We start from the raw sequence: 20,468 nt of genomic DNA, 5'->3' as shown, positions 1-20,468 counted from the left end.
ACGTCGTTTTCAGTCAAAAAAGAAGGCAATGCTGACGGTTTTCATGGATTACAACGGTGTAGTGCATCATGAATTTTTGCCAGAAGGCCAGACAGCAAACAAAGAGTATTATTTGGGCGTTATGAGACGTTTGCGTGAAGCAATTCGCCGAAAGAGACCAGAAATGTGGGCAGAAAACTCGTGGATTTTGCACCATGATAACGCACCGTCGCACAGTGCTATCATTATTCGTAATTTTTTGACGAAAAATGCAACAAATACCATCCAACAGCCACCGAATTCACCTGATTTGGCTCCCTGTGACTTCTTTCTGTTCAATCGAGTTAAAAAACCATTACGGGGAACGCGTTTTAGCAGCCGAGAGGAAGTAATGGAAAAATCGCAGGAAGCACTGATGGACATACCGAAAACCGAATATAAAAAATGTTTGTCACAACACTCAAACAAAACAAAAGTCACTGTTGTGATTATGAGCTTTTAAATGCATAGCAAAGATTGAGGTTGCCAGAATTTTTAAAAAAGCTGAAAAGTTCTTGTGCCTGTTTTCACATGCTTCCGCCGGTCTAACCAATAGAGATTCTATTGCATTAATTTCACTTGAATTTATAAACTTCTGGTTTATAAAATATACGTAATTGTAGAGGAGAATGACTTTCTCAGCCACAAGTCAATGAATAACTGTCTCACGCTGCTATTTTGCATCAATTCCAGCAGCGATTTGAAAATGAAACTGCTGCTTGCTTACCTTTCAGAAACTCCATGAGCCTTCTTTGGAGTGTAAATTCCGGAAGAGCAACCTAAATATGATTTGTTTTCTACAAATGGATTCATATTCCAGGTTGTTTCATTCAATAATAGAAAAAAAGATGAACATTATTCATGATCCTAAACAATGTGTGTATAATTTTCTTTAAATAATCCTTTGTAGATAATTTAATTTTTTGGCATCAAATGCATTATCACATTTTAATTTAATTTATATGGGAAAAATTGTTTCTCATAATGAGTGTTACACATTATAAGTTCAATTCGCGAACAAATTATGTACATTAAGCATGGTTGCTCTGGATATATAAATGAAATTCTCCAGTACCTATGTTTTGGCTTTCTGGGAGAATTAAAAGTGAAGTTGAAAGTCTTGAAATCTAGGGCCCAGGTTACCCTGGTTGCCATTTGAGAAGGCAAATCATTATGCACATGTCAGTAGGCCAACCATTAAATGATTTTAATAGCCTGGTACCAAAAAGCTTTCATGTTCTGTCTGTCTTTATTGATCCCACCCGAGAATAAGGGGTCAACTTGTATTTTATTGGAAGTTCTTTTACTGTGGGCATGTGTAAGGGAATTTGGACTAAGTTCAGTATTTGGGTGAATTAGGCTATGGTTTAATTTGAAGTTTTGGATTACTGAAGAAAGATGAACTATAGATGATGGAATTATATTATTGATAAGATTCCAATATTGATTGGAAGTCAAAACTGAACAGATATTTGAGGGTTCTGCTTTGCTGGACTGCTAAAGGCATTGAATATATCCTTGCCTCACCAACATCATATGTTAATCACATAGTAAAATTAGTGTAGATATGCTGCAGTTAAACTAGTACTGAAATAGCTGGCATAAGTTGAACTTTAATGTTACTAACATTGTTTTTCTTGAATAAATTGGAATCATTATAAAAGCATGCATGTATTATCAAGCACATTATAAAAAATCAACCACTGTGATTGCAGATCCTCATGTCAAGGGGCACAATGTACTGATATGGTGAATTGTTTATTAGAAAAATATAAAATTAGAAATATTAATTAAAGTTATAAAGTCTTAGAAATCTAAATATTATCTATCTGAATCTACTATTTCTAAATCTAAAGTTATTGAACCATTAATTGTTAACGTGTTAGTCGTGAAATATCAGAGATGTTAAGATCATTTTGCATGCTAATAAGAGTTAGACTGAGATAAATTGTTGGTATCATCAGCAGTAAGAGATATCATTCCTAAAAGTTTTAGATGACAATGATAAAAATAAGGAACAGAAGGGGTCTTCACACTCAACCCTGCAGTACCCCACCAGGTATAGGGAAATGGTAACTTTTCCCATGATTATAGTGGACATAGTGAGTTCTCCTAAATCAACTATTAGTGGACCATTGTGAAGGTATACATCTGATCCATACTATTCCAGGTTTATATTAGAGTAAGCAATGATCAAACTTATCAAATTCCTTGGTCAAGTCAATTAATAAGTGGGAAGCTAATTTTTCTCAGTAAAAGGTATTTAGATGTACAACAATGGTGTGAAAAACAGACTAAATAACTGTGCTATAATTTTTAGTTAACCCATACTGATGTGTTAAAGTATTCATATCTGTTGAAAAAGCTTAAAAGTCTTTGTCTAGCCACTTGTTCAATTATTTTTAACAAATGGGATTGAATGTATACAGATCTATAATTACTTCATTCAGACTTTTTGCCTATTTAAAATAGTGGAATAATAATGATGTATAATGCTTTATTCATTTTGATAAATGATACAACCGTACTAAATGTTGCCAAAATAAATATTGCAATATATTTAGTAGCACACCATAAATTCAAAAGGAGATGAAGATTTCAATTTAAAATTATCGTCAAATGACTAAAGCAAGTTTGCATGTAGCCAGGTATATTCTATATTCTTGAGACAGTCCAACAGTCCAGGATACAGTCCAATTTCAATTGAGCAACCAGTTAACAAACGAATATTCATATTATAAAATTAGTTTTCAGTTGAAGTAGTCTACAATATTTAGTATCTAAGTTTACATTACCCATAATGGCATATCAGACCTTGAAAAATGAGTTTATACGTTGACTTTCAAGAAAACCAGAGACTTTAAGATGTATAAACTAAACACAACCATGATTGCATACCTAAAAAAAGGCTGGCAAGAAGCATGTGGTGGAACATTAGCAAGAGAACGGACAGCTCTTTTCCCTAGTTGCAGGATTTATTTGACATTTTCTGGTTGATGAAGCTGATCCATTATATTTTTTTCAGATGTTGATGAATGTGCTATACATCCACTCCTCTGCCATGATGGTGCTTGCATGAATACCATTGGATCATTCATTTGTCGCTGTCATCCAGGCTACTTACTCGTCAGACACACTTGTGTCGATGTGAATGAATGTGCTGGGAACACAGGGAGCCAGCTTTGTGATCAGGTGTGCATTAATACGCCAGGTATTTTATTTTTTTCATTTATCCTTGCATACTTTTTAAGCTTGTGGTTTTCATAGTTCTTTTGCCAGATCAGGAGGATGATACTGGCCTGACTGGTACTGCTTAACTTATTTTTTTAGAAATGTCTTGAAGTTTTTCTATGTGCCAAACCATGACACAATAGTTGTTTGCTATCTTAAGATGACATTAAAATGTGTGTCAAATCCTTGATCCACTATTGTAAATAGAAGGTTGCAATTAACGGTTGTACAATTGTATAGTGGATTATGACTTGGGTCATAATTCTGAACAGAGATGGGCAATAAATTCCTGGGGAAAATTAAAAAAATATCGAGGGTCACTGTTGCATTTGTATGTAATATGTAAATGAAAGACACAAATCTCTTGACTGATAAAGATGCATGTATATTTTTCACATATGGCATGATAGTTTTAATATACAGTATGTATACCTGTATGTACCCGTCATTCACTGACTTCTCATAAAATTCAAGAGATGGCGCTTGTAGTATTGGAAAAGGTTTGCTTTTAGTAAGCCTCCTCGTCTCTCACTAGACTGCATTTAAAGCTATATCTAATATGTGGCTTCATTTTTACAGTCTATTGAAGCAACTTTTGTTTATTTAAAAAAAGGAAAAAATAATTTTCTTGTGGTGATTAAACATTTCCTTTTAATAATAGGCGCAATGCCAAAAGAAATCAAAACTGAGTTTGTGGCGTCTCTGCTCCTGTGTTTGAAACTGTTTACAATTGGGTTAATGAGTTTAAAATAGGCCGTACATCTGTAAATGATGAACATTGTTCAGGAAGTCCAGTGGAAGTGACTTCCTCTGAAGAAATGATTAACAAAATCCACAAAATGGTTTCAAGTGATTGACAAATCAAAATTTGCAAAATAGTTGAGGCCAAGGCTTATTGCAAGGTACAGTGTTTTCGATTTAGCATGAAAAATTTGGAGTGAATTAAATCTCGGCAAGATGGGTTCTGCATTTGCTGTCAATTTGTGCTCTTTGCATTTGTCTTTGCCGATGTGTGGTCGATTCACAGGCTGGTTTGGTGCTTTGCCACCAAAGTGCAGATGAGTTTCTGCAGGAACTGTGGATGACACGTGCATACACTACTACACTCTAATGCAAAAGGAATAAATAAATGAAAGGACTAACTTTGTAGTTCCACACGAAAACGATTTATTCACATGACCCGGGTCGTGTGAATAAATCGTTTTCGTGTGGAACTACAAAGTTAGTCCTTTCATTTATTTATAATGAATCGGTTCCATAAAGTTACGCCAGAAACCATTAAGCAAAAGGAATAGTAAAAACAATGGGTTACTAAAGGCAATCTGGCTCTGAAGGAGGTGAAGACAGTGAAACTGACCAATGAGGTAATGGCCATGGTTTTTGGGGTGCAATCAGAATTATCAGCATCTTTTTTCTGCAAAGAGGACGTATGAGAAATGGAGAGTATTATGTATTGTGATTGCACCAGTTGAGCAAATGAATCAAGATAAAATGTCATTTGACAAAAAAAAAACAAATTCTCTTTAATATGACTATGCATGCATGCACACCTATGCAGTTTCAATGTTGAGAATTATTTAATTAAAGTTCAAATATAACATAAACATAATAAATTTTTCTTCTTTCATTTGCTCTCTAACTTTCTTCCTCAACTCTGCGACTAATCATTCTTCTCTAATTCTTCTCCATACTTCTTTATTTGTCACTCTGTCCCTCTACTTTATGTTCTGTAATTTTAATTTCCTCCATGTCCACATTTTAAAACTTGTAAGATGTTTGTCTTCTTTATATTCCATGTCCTTGTTCCATGCAAAATGACCCTGAAAAAAATATTTCATGGACCCTTTTCTCAATTTCAATGGTACTTGTTGTACAGTTGTTGTAATCAATCTTTGAACATTTTCAATCACTGCTTTCTCTTGGTGAATCCTGCTTCCTATCTCCTCTGAGCAGTTGCCATTCGAGTTCACTCACACTTCAGAGTGTAATTACCTTAAGTTTTATTATTTGTTTGTGAAAATGTTTGCTACCAGTTTTTGTGCCCTCCATGTTATGAAATATTGTAATTTTTTCATAGGAATTGTCCTTACTTTGCAGGAAGTTATCAGTGCGGGTGCCACAAGGGCTATGCACTTCAGAGTGGCAAGGGTGGAGGGAAAGGGCCTGCCTCCACATGTGAAGATATTGATGAGTGCTCCCTTGGCTCTTGCTCGCACTCCTGCTCAAATTACCGTGGTGGATTTTTGTGTCTTTGTCCTCATGGTATGGAGCTCCACCTTGATGGCAGAACGTGTATCCCCCTGCCAGGATTTGAGGAAGATGACGACTTTGATTGGAGCAAGCGTAATGCTGGATATGATGTGAGCAGGTAATCAATATTTCTTGTGCATTTTTCCATGGTAATGTTGACATTGAAATAATTTGTGGCTCAAGAAAACTCTAAAATAGAAAAAAGTGAAATCCCAATCTATTTTCCACGAAAACTACTGCTGGAAAATAATTGTGAAGGTTCTCAGGATATTTAAAATGTGTTTAACCAGTGAAGGAACTGGCCCCCCTACCCTGATGTGTGAATTTTGCACGCCGTCACGCTTAGTACTGGGCGAACTCTACCATCACCTGCCCAACCGACCTTATGGTTGATTACTGTGTTTATGGTTTCTTGCATTATGCTATCAGTGAAACCTCTTTTGTGATGTGATTCCATGTATTTCATTTTACCATGTAAACTGGTGCACAACCATGTATGACCTGCATCACATTGTTGAGCATCCAAATGAAGGAAAAAATCTGAAATTCATGAAAATATACATAATTCATAATTTTTATTGAATTAAAAGCATGTATGTTATCATTTGTGGTAATACTATATCGTTTTCTTGGAAACACCTTTTAAATTGCATCATCAATATCAAAAATGGTTGGTGAATAGAAAAAAAATTACAATAAAATTATTTGTTTTTACACTCAGCTGACTGGTGTTCAGCTGGCAGATTTTCTCCTGAAGGTCCTTCTGTTCTCATTATTGCAATCATTTTCTTCCTCCCAATTCCTTATGCAATAATCTACTGTATCTTTGGCCTTCAGTACAATATCCTTTTTCTTCAGCTGCTTTTACTATCTACTTTTAGTTTTTTACTTACCACAAAAGCCTACTACTGTTTGCACCTGTTCATTATAAGGTCTATACTAACAAAATGCATGCAAATGATCACATAGCAATTCAATGCAAATCAATGTAGCCTCTCAAAAATATGTATTATGCACTGAAAAATGAAGAAAGAAATTAGCATGCTCTCCCTAACAAGCATAGTCTAATGGTGAGAGCATGCTAGCTAGTGCCTAAATGTCAATTGTTGCTATTCATTTTGTTGATTTATTTAGGTATAGTCCAATTGGGTTGGCATCTATCAACCAACAAAATAATCCAAAGGTTCAAGAACATACTGGCCAATTGACTTACAAAAGTTACATCCCTAACCAAGAATTGCTGACTGTAGAGAACGGCTGTTTGGATAAATGTCTGAATGGTGGTTCATGCTCCAACGGGATTTGTATTTGCCCTGCTGGTATCACCGGGGAATCATGTCAAGAAGGTACAATAGATGTCAAAGAAATGCCACAAATGCCATTTTGGAAATAAAATTGCTTATCTTCTACAAGCAATATGATAATATTATTTTGACAAATAATTTTAAAGTACTGTACTTAGCCAGAAGAAAAATAACCTCAAATTTAAGATGGCTTCTGAAATAATATCACTCTAACATTAAGGTGATGACTAAATAGTAATTTGAATACTTAGTCCCCTCTTCTCCATCGTATTGGTCAGTTCTCACTGTCCTGTTTATTTTATACCTTTTTCAAATTCTGAAAATATATCTTCTCTCCCATCTGTTGAATTTGATAGGCAGTCTCTCTTGAATCTAAGGATCTATTTTGTTTCATGGTGAAATGGTTCATTTGCAATATAATTTCTATGTAGAAGCATTCAGCATTATATGGCTTAAGATTTATTGATTGGAAAAATTCCATGTTGCAAATATTTTATAAAAATAAAAATTGCAAATCTAAAAGGCACAATTTTTAAACATAAATGACCAATTAAGAATATATTTTCTTACAGTTTGAGTGTACAATATAGACAATTTAAGAGTAAAAGTAAGACAGTTTAGCTATAGTCTATGTCCAACACATCTTTAGTTACCCCTATTTTTAAAATATTAGAAGAATCACTCTGAGCATCAATATCACCATGCAATTCATTGTATGATCTCATAGTTCTAAAAATAGGATTATGATAAAGTAATTCCTGTAACAGTGTTGGATGGTCTACCTCTTTTTGGAGTTCAGTAAAAGTTGGAAGTCAATTTTTCTAGTGTTAAAGGTGAGTCAATACAATTATTTAATACTTTGTGTAGGAATAACAGTACTATGTTCATCCTACGTGTGAGAAGGGAATTTATCTCCAAAATTTGCCCAAGTGGTAGCATTTTATTTTGCGGCAACATTCAGTGAATCCAAAAAGTAATTAATCAGTCTTAGGAATTATCATGACCAAAATATGGAGTTTTATTCCAAAATGGGACAAGCTAATGAGCCGTAAAGTACTTTTAAAAGGAATATATTCTTTGAGTCACCGACAGTCCTGAATCTGAAACCAAATATATTAAAGGTTTTTGAGGTAATTGCTTCAATGTTATGCTTGAAAGATTTTCATCATAAAGGACATGTATTTACTCTAATGACCCTAGAAATATCATCCCCAGTTAAGGCAGAGTTAATACAGTCTAGCCGTTGGTTAGGGTAAGACAAACAGCATACTGGCACATCTTTAGGGTGTGTGTGCAAAAGTGTTTCTGCATATTGCACACCTTACACAGTTACCTAGGACTTGACAAAAAAAGAAGACATATTATGCTTGAACATGAGGTCACGTTGAAGGAAGGCTTGTCACAGAGGGCCGGAACAGAAAGGGATTAATTCTTTATTTCAAGATAAAGAAGAATTATTCTCCAAAAAAGAAAAGAAATACTTTCAATTGAAAGAACACATGAAATACTCTTAAACTTTTCCTGGTCTGTGGTGTAGCAATGTGGCCATCAAAACAAATAACTGACTTCAAAGTTCATATTTTCAGTGCAATTGGGTCAGTGGGATCTTATGAATAATATATCACTCACATTAAGGAACATTGACATTGACAATAGGTTGTAGATTAGCTGTGACAAATTTAAATAATTAAATCCAAAGCTCTCTCATGTGGCCAAATTATTGAATCATTTCTTGAACAAGTATCAAATATCAAATCAATGACTTCAGCATTTGTTAAGTACCTGTACATAATGTGGACGGTATTGTGATGCAATATGTCTGAAACAACATGTGGTTGATGAACTCTCAAGGAAACACCCAGCATTTGGGATGTGAGGGTTATCAAGAAATTATCGTTCAAATAACTACTCAGGAATGTGATACTTGCCTCTTGAGTTTCTCATCCTTGTGGTGTGGTGATGACGGCGGTGTACATGGGTTTTAGGAAGCTGGGGGTGCAGCGTGTATAGGAGGCATCTGATATTATGTGTGGTGTGGGCTGGCTGCAATGTGAAAGTGGAAATATTTGTGTCCAGTGAATGAGAGGAGCTGATGGATGGTTTCTCCTAGGTCATCTTTCCAGGAATAAATCTTCAGAGATTGAAGGCTATTAGTTGTCCTGCAGGTCATGGAATCTGGTCCCTGTACTATGTCTTCAGACTGCAGCTGTGGTTCCTTCCATGAGATGTTATTTTAAAACAATTTCCATTCATGTTGAACTGATGATATAAACCAAGAAGTGGATGGAATGGCAACTTTGCTTGAAACTGTTAAGGGTACTTAAAACTTTCTGTTTTAGGTAATATTTGAATGCACCTAACATTGTCTTTGGTCTTAAAGGAGCCCCAGGTCATCTATTCTGTATAGCACTTAGGCAATCCCCTTCATTGCGTCAGCTTATGTCTATCAACTATCAAGGGTCATATTATTTCATTTTTATGGAAAAACCTTATCCTCCTTTCTGGTGATATGTTATGTGGTTTTTGTTGAAAGGTTTTCTAATGATGTCACTGAGTTCCTGGAATATTGGTCATTTTTCTTCAGATATTGATGAGTGTTCATCATTGCCAAATGAAATGAGGTGCTCCCATGATTGCTCAAACATGTTTGGCAGCTATGAGTGTTCCTGCCCTCAGGGCTTCATACTCAGTGGTGATCAGCGAACATGTGCACCCCTGGGCTGTGTGCCAGCATGTTTGAATGGAGGTATTTGTGATGAGTCCTCTGGAGAATGTCAATGCTCATCTGGATATACTGGGGCAGCTTGTGACAGAGGTAAGTATCTCCTAAATTTGCTGGCCTTGGTGCGGGGTAATTGTCGTCTGCCAATCCAAGGGTTGCAGGTTTGATTCTCACCTGGGTGGGTTTTCCTTCACCTAGGGCTTGGGTGTTTGTAATCATCTCCATTGTTTTCACTGTAGTTAGTCCAACGTAAAGGCCAAAAAGTGCTGTTTGCGGGCAGATGCTAAATAAATTATCTCTCTCTGAGTTGACCTGTCTGATAAATTTGTACAAAGTTTACATTTTTCACTATGGCTCGCCTTTGTATTGCTTAAATCACATTGTTATCATATTGCTTGCTAGTGGAAGCCTCCATCAAATGAGGAATGAAGACTCCTTCACCCATTTCATTTATTTATGTGTGATTGATAAGTCACTGGTGCAGGAGTTGCTTCTCCTAAGCCATGAGTGCTTGTGTTTGGGATTGTGGCTCTACAAGGCCTCTGTGATGTGCACAAACCCAATCTTGATTTCTTCATATATAGAAGAATTCCAACTATTTGGGCTCTGCTGGTAATTTTTAACTTGTACCAATCATGTTCTCAGTTTATTGGTGAGCAGTAATTACTACATGTATTACACACTTAAGTAGTTTGTTTTATGTACCTAATTAAAGTTTAAATTGTTGAAAGATTTTTAATTTGAGTATTCAATTTTTTTGTATTTATTTCCTTATTTAGATGTGAATGAATGTGAGGAAGACAAGACTGGGTTGTTGTGCCAACACCTTTGCCGTAACACCATTGGTAGTTTTTCTTGTGTCTGCCTGGGGCGTGGACAAATATTAGGGCCTGACAAGCGCTCCTGTGTAATATCTCCAGAATACTCAGTCTGCTTCCCTTCCTGCCGAAATGGTGGAACTTGTAGACAGTTACTTGGTGGTGGGAATCATTGCCAGTGTCCCAGCGGATTTACAGGACGCTTCTGTCAAATTGGTAATTATGAGCTGATGGTGTAATGCTCTAATAATTAATTTAGGTCATGATTTATGATGTGTTATGTTATTAGTTTTAGTTGAATATTGCTAAACAGTACTTAAATCACAAAGTCCATCTGACGTAATACTTTGACTCTTCAATGCTGCCCAATACAATGTAAAGTCCAGAGTAGTCTTTGCAATGCCATCATCCAATGTACTGTTATGTCCAGAGTTATTGCTTTGCATTTATTTAATGCTGACAATCGTGCTTCAATCAACAACCTATCACAAATACTTACAATAGAAATCTTCCCATTGGTTATTGTTATGTTCCTAATTTTTTGCCATACTAACATCTGCAATAGTTTTGTTGTTTACCAGTGAAAAGCAAATTCATCAATCTCCTCCCCCTCTCTTGTAATCACTGCTTTCTCTTATGCACTATCTAAAATCCATTTGGAACTCTAAGAACCCTTATGTGATCGCAATCCCTTTTGAACACTCCCCAGAGGAAATGTAGCAAGGGATATGCAAATTAGGCATGAAAGCAGTGTGTCATTCAATCACCTGCTACATCTGTATTTATGGGGGTGTCTGCAGAACCTTTTGTTAGTTAAAGAGCAGTTTCAATGATGGGAAGGAAAAGAACCTTATTTGTCCTAAAAACCAAGGTGCAAGCCTAAGTCTGTGTTGATTGTGGGTTCCCTAGAATGAATGCTATACTGATAAGTCAATTACATACTCTTCTGTGCCTAGAGCTAGTGCTTTTGGATCTAGTAAGTTTCCTTCAGTTTTTATTACAGCGAACTTAAAGTATATCCAGTTCATGCATTCTAAGCACAAGCATATTTCATCACTCTGAAATAGGAATAAATTATATCTCTCACTCTCTCTCTCCCATGGAGGTCATTAAGGCACCCACAGCCTGGAAAAGGCTGTTCTTGATGAATAATAAAGTTCTGTTAGACTTATTAGGCCAAGAATAGGTGGATACCATTGTCACTAAATAGTGATAGTAAAAATGAGGTTCAAGACTGGTCGGAAATGGACATGGTATATACCAAATAAAGGTGAGGATAAAGTGCATAATAATGTCTGGGAGGACATGACAAATTATGCTGACTGTCATGAGAATTTCAATTGTATTTGTGGGTCTCAAAGAGAGGCACAGAATTGAGTGACATTTTGAATATTTTCAATTGTTTTTTGGTTTAAATTTTGTTAAAACTAATCATGAAGTGGTATCACCTAAATATAGACTTAGTATCCTGGAAACCAGTGGCAGAAAAAGAAATTTACATAAGGTTTTTTATGCTAATGTTTAATAATACAAATGGGATGCTGGATAATATCCCATGTAAACCAAACATTTCTGGAGCTGCATTTAGCAAATAAAATATTTCTATTGTTGAGTCTTTGACATTATGAAAGGGTCACTTAAGAGGGTAGTCAGAAAAGTTTCTTGACCTCATCCATAAATGGCATCAATACTTGCATGACTTTTTCTCTCATGTTGGCTTAACTGTGAGTGTATGCCATGGAAAATTGCAAGCCATTCCATCCAGCAGTTTGCTGTAGGCAGTCATTTGAAGGAGTTGATGTGTGTGTGTGTGTGTGTGTGTGTGTGATGTTAGAAATGGACAAAATTGAGTATCGTTTAGTGATGCAATTGTTCATAAAAGAAGGTTTAATAATAATATTGATAAATTGATTGATATAATTGAATAAAATTCATTTGAGGGTTATGAATGCATATAGGCACTCTTCTCCTTCAATTTTCACTGTGAAGAAATGGGCAGCTGAGTTTAAACATGATCATGACATCCTCCAAGATGATCCTCATGAAGGATGTTCAATACATGCAGCCATACTAGAAATCATTAAAAAAGAGTATTATATGATTTTTGAACATTCAAGTATGAAGGTGTGTGAAATTGCTAATATGGTAGGGATATCAAAAGATTACATCAGTTACATTTTGCTTAAGGAATTGCACATGACAGAGATTTGCATAAGATGGGTGCCCTAAAATCTCACCATGAATCAAAAATGCAATTCAGATGACACTTTCCAAGTAGTCAGCAGTGTAGCATGCTTTACAATAAACAAGAGTGATTTTCTGCATTGATATGTGACAATTGATGAAATATAGATTCCCCATTACACTTCAGAATCAAAATGGCAATCCATGCGATGGATAGAGGCCAGTGCATATTGATTTTTATGGCATAATTTCATCGACAATCCAGAAATATATGTTCACATATTATGATTGTTTACAGTGTGTTATTTTTAAATTTATCTACTATCAAACTATTCCTAAATAAACTTGAGTCAGAGTAACACTTATTATTTGAATATAATGTATTTTTGCATAAGAAGTGCATATTGGTATCATATTATACCAGGTTGTGTATACCAGTGAAAATAAATTAATCCAAACTTTTAATTGGAATTTTTAATGTCGTCACTATCAATGTATCAAAAAAACAGAATAGTAGAAAAATTATTTTCTTGAGCAGTGATAGGTTAAATTATATGATTTATAAATATATGTTACAGTTACTGTTCCTTACTGCATTGAAATTGTGCATTTCATAAATCTTCATGCTGTTTATTCATGCTTCATGTGCAATGTGATAAACATAATTCCATTTTACCCATCGGAATATTATTTATAAAACTCCTCTCTCTTTGTTTTTATGAATATATTTGATTTATTTCTTTTCTTTCGCAGATGTAAATGAGTGTGCAATGAATTCATCCTTGTGTAGTCACATATGCGTCAACTTACGTGGAGGATATCAATGCCTTTGTCCAACTGGTTTTGAAGCAGTCAATATAACTGGTCGGCAGACTGAATGTCTGCCTAGTGATAATTTGGAGCACACTTCTTTTGGCAGTGAAACTTACAACTCTGACTCAGATGAAGCATATCAGTTTTCACTAAAGGAAGACACTCACCTCATAGAAAATGAGTCAAGAGAAAGCTTTAAATTTCCTGAAAACAATGAACTAATTCCAGCCAGGAATGAGTTGAATGGTACCAACAGTACATTGAAAGTGTTGATAGAAATAATAGTCTCAACCAAAAATCATCCAAACTGCACTGAAGAAAATAGCAAGCCTGGTCCATCTTTAATTTCCCACAATACAAAATATGAAGCGGAATATGTAATTGGTAACAAAGTAGCAGAAGGAGACAAAGCTGTTTTGAATGAATTTGATATTAAAACTCTATCAACTCAAATAGTAGATTTTAAAAATCATTCAAAAGTTATAAATTCAAAACTAATCAATAATAGCGTAAATTTATCAACTGGTTATATTACATCCACTGAATTTAATACCAACACCCCACCATTGCCTAAAAACAATTCTACTGATCATAAGGTGATAGCTGAAGGCGATGGAGTTCCAGGCCTAAATACAGTTACGTTTTCCATTTTTGATATAAATGAAACTTTAATGTTTCCTTTTTCCTCAGAATCAAAATCATCTAATGACTTAATAGATGGTGAAATCAATTTTACCTCCAATATAGTCACTCTTGATTCATTTACCTCTGGTGAAAATAACTGGACATCCCACATTAATGTTGAGCCACTGAGTGGATCGGCAAGCCTGGAAAACATCATTCCAACCAAAGTTCAGCAATTTTTAAATATAAGTGATAACCTGGGCTTGGAATCCATTACAGTTGATGTGAATAACTCTGTGCAGGAGGATAATGATGTCCACTCACAGCATGATCTGAGTCTAGAACCAATCAGTGTAGCAAATGTGAGCATCTCCACGGTGAACTCCAGCTCTTTAGGAATAATTGAAATCTCACCAACTTCAGTAAACTTGTCTTTAAGTGCTTATTCTCCTGCTGTAACTGGCCATGAGAAGGCTACTAGCGCAGATGATTCTCGTAATGAAAACTATGACAGTGATCCCTTCCATGTTTCAAATAGCACATCTGAAATATATAATTCAACCGTCATCGTTTCTGGTGGTGAAAGTACAATTAGTTGGACAAATAATACATTGGAAATTAATAGAATCGATAGCATTACCTCAACTAACAGCAATTGCTCTTCTCTTGAGGATGGTAGTGGTATTTCTGCTGGAAATGGCACAATGTGCAGTGAAGAAAACTATGCACTTAATGAAGATTTATTAGATGCTGCCAATAAAACTGATTCTGTCTGTTCTCAAAATCAAGATGTTGCTTGTGAAATCAGTGAAGAGAGCCTCACTTCTAATATTTTTATTGAACCTTCTGGTGAATCACTGCAGAATTCAAATGATGAAATTCTAGTTGTCACTGAGGATGACTCTTCAAATAGCTCAAGCGGTATTGAGTCTTTGAAAGGAAACTCGAGTGAATTTGCTTTAAGTACCACTAATGTATCTGACATCACCATAGGCCTTACAGATGCAGCCACCATACCCATGGAAAGCACAACTGTTGGTCAGGAAGAGAGTGTGAAAAAGATTGGGAAAACAGAAACCAAAAATGAAAGGCCATCAGGTAAGAGGCAAAAGGCCAAAAAAGGCAAGAAGAACAGACGGAAAGGCAGGAAAGTGTTGAGGTTAACACAAGACTTTGAAGTGGTCAACCAGTTTGACCTACCCTCTGATGATAACGAGGAGAGCTCTTACCAGCTTGGTGGTATGGGGTCAACTGATAATGAATTAGGTACCAGCACTTCACCTGGGACAAGGTATTTTGAATTGTTGGATTATGGCGATGAGGAATACGAATGGAATATGAAAAAGTTTGACAGTTCACCTGGAGTGCAAGTGAGTGAGCCTTTGCTTCCATCACCTTTGCTCCCCCCTGCACACCACCAACGGCCTTTGGAATTTGCTTGGAAGGAACATCCAGAGATGGGCAATGAATTGGAGTGCCTCTTCAATGGCAAGCGGTTTCCTTCACGGTCAACTTTCTTTCGTGATGAAAGAAACTGTACTCAGTGTGCATGTAAGGTTAGTATAACTTACATCCACATATCGGTATTCAACAAGTGCTCAGGAGAAAATATAACAATTATTTTGGGCAATTTTTTTATTTTTAACATGATCTCCTTTTATCTCAATACACTTTCCCAGCATTTCCCTAACTTTTTTTATTCATTTCATTTCACTAACAAATTTTACCTCATTCAGAAATGTAATCTGTCACAATTGAAGCTAAACATTCCTGACGAGACAAATAATTTTAGCATTGAAACTCCTGAATTTTTGCATCATATTATTCACAGACTTTTTCTCTTTAGTGACTCATGGCAATGGTCACTTGTAGGTGATTGATGTAATCCTGATTTGTTTTACTCGGTTGCTAATTTTGGGAAAATTCATGCATCACATCATTTGTTTTATGTTGTCCAGGATGGTGAATTAAGATGTGCACCCAGACACTGTCCTCCACCTCACTGTGAGGATCCCATTGAGGGCGACTGCTGCCAGTATTGCCCTGGTGATTGCATATTTGGACAACAGGTTTTCCTGCCTGGAGAGAGATTCTCGCCACATCTTGATCCCTGTCGTGAATGTCGTTGTGAAGTAAGTATGTCTGCCAAATGGGGTGCTTAGCACCTGGGTAATGAGGCAGTTTATAAATTAATGCAACTGAATTATTATTGACCATATGTGCTGATGGATCTCTGCTCTGGTATCGGTCACTTATCTTGTAAATTACCAAATCCAACCTAAGATAATTTCTTACTTCACTCAAGGGTATTTGCTTTTCTGATAAAAAATTTTGTTTTACCACACAGGAATTCCATGGTTGGCTAGTCATGGCACAAAATATTTTATCATTTTTTGGTTGTCTACCAAGTTGACATAGGTTTGAGGATGGAATGGATGGTACATACCTACATTTCTTAGCCTCACCTGACCAGACAGAACCTGACATCCAAATCTACATTAAACCACCTTTAATTCCATTTACAGGGTTCATACAATAAGTATCGGGACTGGTTCTATAAATCAAAATTTATTGCAGTTATCATTACAATTACTTAATAATCTTATAAATACATTCCTCCTGCATTGATGCACTTAGTTCGGCGCGTCTGCGCCTTGTCAAAAGCCCGCTGGAAGTTGGTTTCCAGAATACTGTTGAGAGCCTTTGTTGTTGCCGCTTGAACCTCCTCAATGGAGGTGAACTGAAATCCTTTGAGCTCCTTTTTAGCTCCTTTTGAGCTATCCTTTGAGGTAATAATGTTGTCGAGAAAATCTTCATCTTCCTGGACATAATCCAAAATTTCCACCCACGACAGTTTTTGTTCCTCCCTCAAGACTTCAGCACCAGCTTCGCACACACTTTCCTCATCGCAAGTACCTCTGTTACAATGGTGTGGACGGTTCCGACTGAAAGGGCGGTCTCCTCACTGATAAGGGCAATGGCTAAACATCTGTCCAACAAGAGTCCAAAACTTTTTTCACTTTGGCCACCTGAGCATCAGTTCGAGCAGTCGTCGGGCATCCTACGTGGTGCTCATCTTCGACGAGCTTCCAGCCTTCCTTAAACATTTTGTGCCACTCAAAAACTCTTGTACGTCTGAAGGCATCATCCCTATAAGCTTTTTTAATGAGTTCAAGGGTCTCCGATGCAGATTTCCTGAGTTTAATGCAAAACTTCACAGCGTAGTGTTGCTCGATGGTGCACTCCATGATGGTGCGAAGACACCACAAACAATCACACGTCACAAAAATCCATCTCCCGTCTCGACGCATGCCCGGAGGCGATTGAACTAAAGTGCGCCTGAGTGGTGCGGGACCCCTCTATCGAGCGGACCAGTCTGACCCCCATCCACGGCTCCGTTGAGGCTACAGCGAACCAGTCAGGATACTAATTGTACGGACCCTGTAGTTCCATTCACCCTTCATTCCATCCAATGCCCTTAGCCCCCTCTACCTTGTAGCTCTTAGCCTGCCCCTACATTGCTTGCATTACTTCCACTTGCCTCCCCTCTATCACAGTCTTCGTCATTCCATCAACAGTCATATTGGTCTGCGTCTGAATCTTTCCTGCTGTCTTTTGGACTTCACACAAAATATACTCAATTCAAAAATAAGGACACAGTGATAGAAAAAAGGGATGGTGCAAGTGACCACTTCTGATACTCTAAAGCATTAATAATGAGATGAAGAGGCTTTGAGTTGTTATAAGCCATAGAATTATAAAGGGCCTTTCAGGTGTCTTTGTGATTACCTTTTGCATTATTTGACCTCTTTTAATTTCCATTTATTAGCTCTCTTTTCAGATCAAATATTAAGTATGGAAAACTTAATGTAACTGCTTTACATTCTAGATATTTGTTCACAATGTCGTTCCATTTTACTTAATTTTTGAATTCAACACTAACCCATGCTGGTTTTTACATTATTTTTTTGCAAGCTTTGTCATTTGTGGCTTTATGTATGGCATTGTGAATCTGTATTTTTCATTAACCCTGCACATCGGTAATCTTGTTCATAGATTGTAAGAAGATCATTCGATTGATTTGAGCCGTCCAATTGAGATCCTTGCCAAAGTTAAGGCCCAGGAGTTTGACTCAAATAAGATTGGATTGTATGGTTGTTAATATTTAACAATAAGCTGATTAAGAGGAAGATATTTGACATTAGAATTACATAAAACAGTTTCAGTTATTATTTGTGGTTAAACTGTTTTCTGGACACTAATAGGACATGTTCGTAATGGGTTTTTGTGGTTATGAATAGAGTAGATGGAATAATATCAGAATTCAGGGTGGAAGTATCATCAGTATACAAAATTACATTGCTGTTTGCGAAGAAAGAGGTAGGTGATTGATAAATGAAATAAATAAAAATGGCCCAAGGTTTGACACCTGCAGGATGCTGCAACTAACTTCAAGTGACTCTGATTTAAAGGTACTTTTTCTCATGTGAGATCTAAATGTTAATTGAACAATTATTTTATCATTTAAAATACATGACTTAATCCTTGAATGGGTTGTGCATGAAATTCCCATGATTATCAATTTTTTTTTATAATAATGAGTAATGAAGTGTATCAAAGGCTAAGATCATAGAATATGGCTAAGGCAGCTTAAGTAGTAATTAAACTTTCTTTCAAATAATATGTAGCAAATTAAAATGTTGCAGGCAATTCACTATGTGATTGTATATTAATTTTTCAAATATTTTGGGAAAAACAGACCCTACCAAGATTGACCAATAATTTTCTGAATCATGGATAAGACCTTATGAGCCTTCATTTAGAGATAAATTTAGAAAGCCAGAGAGGGGTTTAGCTAACCATTTGGCAGCAGTAGAAGGCTGGAAGGTGACGCTAAATTGAATGACTGTGAATCAAACAAGAATTGCAATCATAATTGTGAGTTTATTTCTCCTCTTCAACCAAATGTGAGCAGAATTTTTTCCAAAGGATCAACATTTCTTGAGCATAATTTATGGTTTTCTATGTGTATTTCTTTCAGTTTACTGCAGCCCTCTATCTATTTAGGGTTGATTTCCTCACCCACTAATAATTTCTCGGTTGATTCTTCTTAATTCATTCTATGTACATGTCTCTTGGTCTACCTCACAGGATCTTCCCTCATTTTCCCTTCTATTATGTTTCTAGCCCCTGTGCCTCAAGTCAAATCCATCTAGTTCTTCTTCGCAGTGGCATTCTCCATCTGGTCTTTTCCTCTTCTGCTATTATATGTACTTCTACATTCTCAAAATTGCCTGTCCATTTAATTTTCACCATCATGTTTCAAAGGCTTCTATTCTTCATGGGTCTACTTTTCCAATTTTCCCATGTCTCTTATCCATGGACTGCCCTGCTTCATACTAATGCTTTGACGGACTGCTTCCTTGTTTGCTACCTCAGGTTCTTTGAATGAAATTGAGTAGATTAAGGTCCATTGTGTCTTGATGAAATCAAATGCGTGAATTCACCCTGTGTGATGGTTTACTGCTCATATAACCTTTTTTTTTTGCTTGTGCACTATATTTTTTTCTAGAAAGGTGGAAGAACTCTGTGTCGAGATATAGTGTGCCCACCTTTAGACTGTGATCCAGAATTCCGTGCAGTCATGCCAGGGGAGTGCTGCCCTGCTTGCCTCTCTCCTGAGCCAGGTTGCTTCCACAGGGGTCGGTTTTTCTATCAGGGTCAACTGTGGGTCAGGCAGGAAGGTGGTTGTCATGCATGTCTCTGCAAGGTGAAGTAGCTGAATTTTGTTCTTTTCCCTGTTGATTTACGAGTTGATTTGTGAGTCTTCCTATTAGTTTATCCATCACCAAATCTGAGTTACAATCCAACAATGTCAGAGTATAAAATTAATTCGCCTTGATTGGCATTTGAACCCGGATCCCTCAATGTGTGGCTCAGTGCTGTAGCTAGAGGCATCCTCTTATCATTGTGAATACAGGATAGTGCCTTTAGGACCAACCGGAACTTCATGCTTCTGAAAATGCTTGTAGTGAAATATACAAATAACATTCACAGCTTTTAATATTTCTCCATAAATATTCAATGTCCTTGGTCTGACTTAGTCTCCGTTCAAATATTGTAGAACCATTGCATATGATTTCTCTGCCTTCATCACATACATGCAGCTTTTACGTAAACATTAGCCTTGACTCAGTTTCATTCTTTAGTGATTTTAGGAATTCTAACTATCTATGCTGTTCAAGACCAACTGCTTTCAGCCTCAGTAATTCATTTTTTTTACCTTTTTTGGTACGGTTAATGAATTTCACTAACTTAATCAAAGATATGCGTAGCTTGACTCTGAATCTTATACGAGGTCTGTTCAAAAAGTAATGTGAATTTTTTTCTTTTGCGTAGTGTACCATGAGTTCTTGCCACAAGGTCAAATGGTCAATAAATTATACTTCTCAATAGTTCAATGCCATTTGTGTGAAGTAATATGAAAAAATATCTGTATTTGTG

At 36.3% G+C, this 20,468-nt stretch overlaps 1 protein-coding gene across 1 annotated transcript in view; it reads left to right on the top strand.

Moving 5' to 3' along the window:
* LOC139687888 (uncharacterized) overlaps positions 1-20,468 on the top strand; it is a 32,724-nt gene that overhangs the window by 3,288 nt on the left and 8,968 nt on the right. Inside the window, exons 3-10 of the mRNA XM_071585222.1 lie at positions 3,044-3,229; positions 5,347-5,617; positions 6,634-6,845; positions 9,388-9,618; positions 10,305-10,559; positions 13,281-15,520; positions 15,923-16,096; positions 19,537-19,734. Coding sequence (XP_071441323.1) covers positions 3,044-3,229; positions 5,347-5,617; positions 6,634-6,845; positions 9,388-9,618; positions 10,305-10,559; positions 13,281-15,520; positions 15,923-16,096; positions 19,537-19,734 — 3,767 coding nt within the window. The remainder of the gene's footprint in view (positions 1-3,043; positions 3,230-5,346; positions 5,618-6,633; positions 6,846-9,387; positions 9,619-10,304; positions 10,560-13,280; positions 15,521-15,922; positions 16,097-19,536; positions 19,735-20,468) is intronic.

Source organism: Hetaerina americana, unplaced genomic scaffold, assembly GCF_022747635.1.
Source record: "Hetaerina americana unplaced genomic scaffold, ioHetAmer1.1.p SCAF_2, whole genome shotgun sequence".
NCBI classification, from domain to species: Eukaryota; Metazoa; Arthropoda; class Insecta; order Odonata; family Calopterygidae; genus Hetaerina; species Hetaerina americana.
This window is presented reverse-complemented; position numbering and strand designations above follow the sequence as displayed.